The sequence below is a fragment of the Diaphorina citri genome, unplaced genomic scaffold (genome assembly GCF_000475195.1).
Source record: "Diaphorina citri unplaced genomic scaffold, Diaci psyllid genome assembly version 1.1 scaffold4300, whole genome shotgun sequence".
In the NCBI taxonomy this organism is placed as follows: Eukaryota; Metazoa; Arthropoda; class Insecta; order Hemiptera; family Psyllidae; genus Diaphorina; species Diaphorina citri.
The window spans coordinates 1-5,000 of record NW_007381699.1 but is presented as its reverse complement, the minus strand read 5'-3'; the positions used below and the strand labels follow the sequence as shown (position 1 = coordinate 5,000).

Sequence of the window (5,000 nt, the reverse complement as noted above, 5' to 3'; positions counted from 1 at the left end):
TGTACCTGTCGTCTGATAGTAAGTGGCTGGCCTAAGCCTCTAGCTGGCCTTTTTCCATATAACTTACCCGGTGTTGTAATGATGATGATTCAGCATCATTCCACTGGAGGTACTCGTGGGCGGGGCAGCCCCACTCAAGCCGCTGCTGCCCCCCGGCATTCCAACACCCGTCTTCCTCGCCACACTGCCGCCGGGGGAAGCATTATAGCCGGATTGCACGTTACTCCCGCCGTTGTTGAGCTCATTAAGGAGCAGACTGCCCGTGACAGAGGTGACTGCACTCGACACGGTTGCTATCGACACCGGAATGCTCGGGTGTCCTCCTTGGGAATGGCCTGCGAAATGAGAGAAAATAATATGAATAATAATATTCACAAGAAAAAATTATCATAAAAAGAAAGAAGATCTACGAAAGAATTAATTGGCATCGACCTGAGCTGTTTCCTCCTCGGTCGACACAAACTTTAGTTATTTTGCTAAAGTTTTAGACAAGGAGGATTCAGTTCGAAGTTTTTCGAGATGGAATTGTTCTAAGGAATAGAATAAAAATCACATCCTATGGAGGGGAAGGGATTTATTCTATGTACAAAATTTAAATAATAAAATTATAGCTTAGGAATATCTTCAGGTAGACTTTGCTCGGGATGACTGTACATATCCTGCATATATCCTGCATCGTTCCATTTATTCAACGGGTCGATTCACAAGGCCTCTAAACCATGTCCAGGTATTTTTTCTCGTCTTCGATTTTATCTAGATCTTCTCCTCTTCTTCTTACATCAGCACTAAAAACTGTAATGATTGTAAAGAAAAATCGTTGATATTTGAGCACTATCGGACAGTATCGCACTGCACGAATCGATTTTTTTTTTTTTTTTGTGAGGCGTATACAAATGAATTAGTGTTAGTGTGTTCTCATTGCCAACGAAGAAAAATTCTGTATAATTGTAACTTCGAAGGCTGTTTTAATGACAAGCTACAGGGCTGGGAAAAGCCAACCGCGCTTAAATTTAGTGATCCCTTTAGAATTGGTACAACCAAAGTGCTATCCTCGCCGGCTCATTTTCTTACCTTGGTAGCCATGACCATGGGATGGCTGGGAATGCGACGTCGGAACGCCGGCACTACCCGTCGTCGATGTCGTCGTGGTAACACCCGAGTAGCTATTCGACGTCGCGCTCGTTATATTCGACGTCACACCAGCTATACCATTACTGGTCGTCACACTAGAAGAAGTCGTAGAGGTAGTGGTCACGCTGGCGTTACTACTGGAGGTCACGGTACTACTGGACGGTGTGACGGTGGTGGTGGTGGTGGGGTTATCACAGGTAGGAGTGGGGGTGCTGTTCGTGGTGGTGACGGATGACGGTACTGGGGTCACACCTGAAGAAAAACCAAAAAGAAAATGAATTAGAACAATAGATTTACAAAATAATGTTGTGGTTTCCGACTTGAAGTTGACACAACATAGTAAGTTAAATGTGATTGTTGGCAAATCAAAATGTCATTTAATACCAATAGACTTCATTATTCATTTTGTACGGCTCTATACTCGTAGATCACATACATTCGTATCAGTGATACAAGAGGAGGTCCTGAGTTCGATTCCCGACAAGGTCTAAGTTTTTTCGACTCTACCTAGATTTCGAGGTGAGGACAAATGAGTAGCTACTTTATTTGATTAGCGACCAATGGCTGCATATGCATACACTCAGAAATGTATCAGTATAAAACAATTATTGAAATATGGATATTGATTGCAAAGGAGGCACTTAGTAATGCTGTGATATCCACAAAGATTTGTGAAAAAGCTTTGCTTTAAACACAAATCATTTGAGATTTTGAAATTGATTGAGAAGAGGCTGTCAGCTTCACCAAAAATTAATCGTCTTCAACAATACTTTCTTTTTTTGATTACTCAACATCTTGAATACAATAACTGGTAGGTATCACAATAAATTTAACAACAAAAAAGGGGGCCATTTATATACTTTAATGATTTCGCTTCATACATACCTCGTCTATGATGAGAGTGCCCGCTATTTTCTTCCTTCACCGGCGTGCTCGGATCACTACTAGGCGCGGCGGCGGCAGGGGCGGTTCCACTATTACCGCTACTACTATTGTTTCGACCGCCACTCTGGCCGCCCCTGGGCACTTCCTGCTTGATCAGCTGTTCGCGCTGCAGTCGTGTGGTGACCCCGGTATTGTTGAAGATGGGGTCGAGTGGGGGCAGAACGTTGTTGAGGTGGTTGACCCCGGCGGCGCCCTTACCCATTTTGCCGCCTCTCGTACGAGCGCGGGATTTGTTATAACCTGGGGAGAGAAGAAAAATCAAGAATGTTTTAATTTGTCACACGTATTTTTTTCGAGCTTTTCAAAAGGGGACAGATCGGGTTTTCGGTGCCAAAACTAGACATCTTGGAACTTTGACCTTGTAATGTCAACTTTGCTAGGATTGACATATATACCGACAGATTCCCTTGGATTTTAGCTTTTTTTTTTCAAGACCAAAACCAATAATCGGCTGCTTATTCGAAAAGATATGAGTTTTCAGATGTCCACTTTTGGAACTGGACTATTTAATTGCTGACTTTATTCTGTACCAATGACACAAGACCTTGTTTAGACTGCGGGAGTAAAGAGACTTTTCAGTCTCATTCTGGCAGTATGAACTGGGTATATTTTATTCTCTCTCTTCGGTACTTACGTATAGCTCGCTTGTAGTTCTCGCGTTTCTTGGACAGATAATAGTACTCTACACAGTCGGACGGTGTTCTCCTCTCTAGGAAGGACGCGATGAGACCAAAGTTCTTCTGATGATGAATGTACTTGTCCCGGAATACTTCCCGCTCCTGAAATCGCAAAGAATTGGTTCAGTTAATTTAATTAATTGGTAAATAAAAAAAAATGGACCTTTGAACCGCTTTCGCATTGCTTCAATTAGGTTTTACCACCGTGGATTGTCTCAGGATTGAGTTAACTCCGAGGTTGACCAGGGTATTAAGTATAGGGAAATCCTCGTTTCATCTCAATCCCAAGTTGGTAATGCCCCACAGCATTAATTCACATATCAAGCGAGCCGGGAGGTGCGCGAACGTCAAGAGTTCGAAGCGACACCCGTCTATATTAAATAATCGAAAACCGACCTTTAAAAAAAGTAAATGCCTCGTTTGGGATTGAACCTGCGCCCTCCTGTTTACCAGGTGAGCGTCTTTACCACTACACACTACACTACCGAGTTAGGTCTACATTGTATTGTGCTTATCATGACGAGACTTCTACACATACGAAGCCACATTTAACTAACACAATCGGGTTTGCTGTAGCACCATTTAAACACAACATAATCTTGGGAGAAGTTATGTTAATGCCTGATGGTGCTGATCTAAGGTTAGAATGACGCTAATGGATCGAGTCCGATTGAAAAAACATCGCTACTCAGCTCGGTTAAAACTTTATCCTAAACAGATAAGGTTTGTTCTGGGAACGGCTGGCTTTTTCTTATCCTGTGCTTTTTTCTTGGACTTGGGTATGTTAAGACCTACTTTTCTGTGCACTTTCTTCCATCAATATAAATCCTCCAAGAACTTGGTTGGGTGAAAGAGCTCACTGCGTGAGAATCCTGCCGTAAATCCTTAAGAAAAAAACTTTCGCTTCAAAACTCGACACCTCACTTCGTTTGATTTCGAGGCGATAAAACCTTAGCAATTAAAATTCCCCCTATCAAACCTCTTGAAAATAATAATAATCCCAGGAATTAACCTCAGTGGTGCAGTGTTTAACGCGTTGGACTTTGGCTCTAGAGGTTGGTGGTTCAAGTCCAAGTCAACTCATATAATTTATCTAACGATATTTGTGACAAGCATTTAAGTATGCTTAACATAATTAAAAGTTATTTTTGAATTTCTTATAAGTTCAGGGTTGGCCTCGACAATAGTAGCGGAATTCTCACCTGTTGAGTCCACATTTTGGCCTGGGCGCGGTCTCGCATTTCAGCCTCGTAGTCCGTAACGCGAAAACCTTACCAAATACAATTCCTCCTATCAAACCTCTTGAAATAAATTTAATAATAATTCTAAAACAAAGCCTCCCAGGGTCGGCCTCGCTACTCACCTGTTGAGTCCACATTTTGGCCTGGGCGCGGTCGCGCATTTCCGCCTCGTAGTCCGTAACGCGGCCGTTGTTGTTGATGAAGCGAGGTCCGGTGAACGGGTGGCGGGGGTCGCAAATGATGGGAGGTATCACAGATAGAGAGTGGCGACGACGGTCCTCAGCCTGGGGGAGGGAAGGAGATTAATCAAATGAAAGGGCCCACATCTGTGGCTGAGTGGTCAAGAGCACTGACTCTCAACCCGCAGGTGCTGTTTCCCGGGGGCAGGGCGGAAATTTTCTAACCAAAATTTTCCGTTCTTCGATAGCCATGGATGTAAAAGAATGTGCCTTGAAGTAATGCGAAAGCTTGATTTTTTTTTTTTTTTTTAATAATTTTAATTCGTGCGACCTTAGGCCTTTTACAATATCCACAATTTTGCCCGAGTCTACTTGAAGATCAGCTTTTAGTTGTTATCACCAAACGTTTAAAAATACTTCCAAGAATTCAGAAAAGTCTGTCAGACTAGAGGGAAGCAAATACCAACTGTCCCGAAAAGTTAAAAACCACTGTCTGTTTGTTGTGCGATACTGTTTCTTATGCAATAATGTTTGTTACGCGATAACTCTTGAAAGGTTAATCAGATTTTTCCCCTACTTTTTACAAGATTTTTTTTTTTTTTTCCTTGAAAGGTATGGCTCACTTGACTAGTTTGTCCTGATCTGGAGACACCCTGTACACAACAAGACCTAATAGCAGCCAATGAAATCGCAATCAAGACTGCAACACATTGGCGCAATATTTGACGTTGACAATGGTTTTTTACGGAAAGTAAGTACTTATAGAAAGAAGTCTTATAGCCTATATGTTTTTCCGTCACAACCCTCAATTGTCTACCGCTACCCTA

General features: G+C 42.4%; 1 protein-coding gene across 2 annotated transcripts; it reads right to left on the bottom strand.

Moving 5' to 3' along the window:
• Positions 1 to 54: 54 nt before the first annotated feature.
• On the bottom strand, positions 55 to 4,468 carry LOC103520947 (uncharacterized protein DDB_G0271670-like). Of its 2 annotated transcripts, none has more exons than XM_008486045.2 (5): positions 4,117 to 4,468; positions 2,711 to 2,855; positions 2,017 to 2,316; positions 1,072 to 1,383; positions 55 to 335 (listed from the first exon to the last, which is right to left on the bottom strand). In XM_008486045.2, the coding sequence occupies exons 1-5, from the start codon at positions 4,153 to 4,155 to the stop codon at positions 64 to 66; spliced, it is 1,068 nt and encodes a 355-aa protein (XP_008484267.1). In that variant the 5' UTR covers positions 4,156 to 4,468; the 3' UTR covers positions 55 to 63. The 2 variants fall into 2 exon arrangements, with proteins under 2 accessions (XP_008484267.1, XP_026687661.1); XM_026831860.1 differs by lacking the exon at positions 4,117 to 4,468 and adding an exon at positions 3,956 to 4,034.
• Between the last annotated feature and the right edge of the window lie 532 nt (positions 4,469 to 5,000).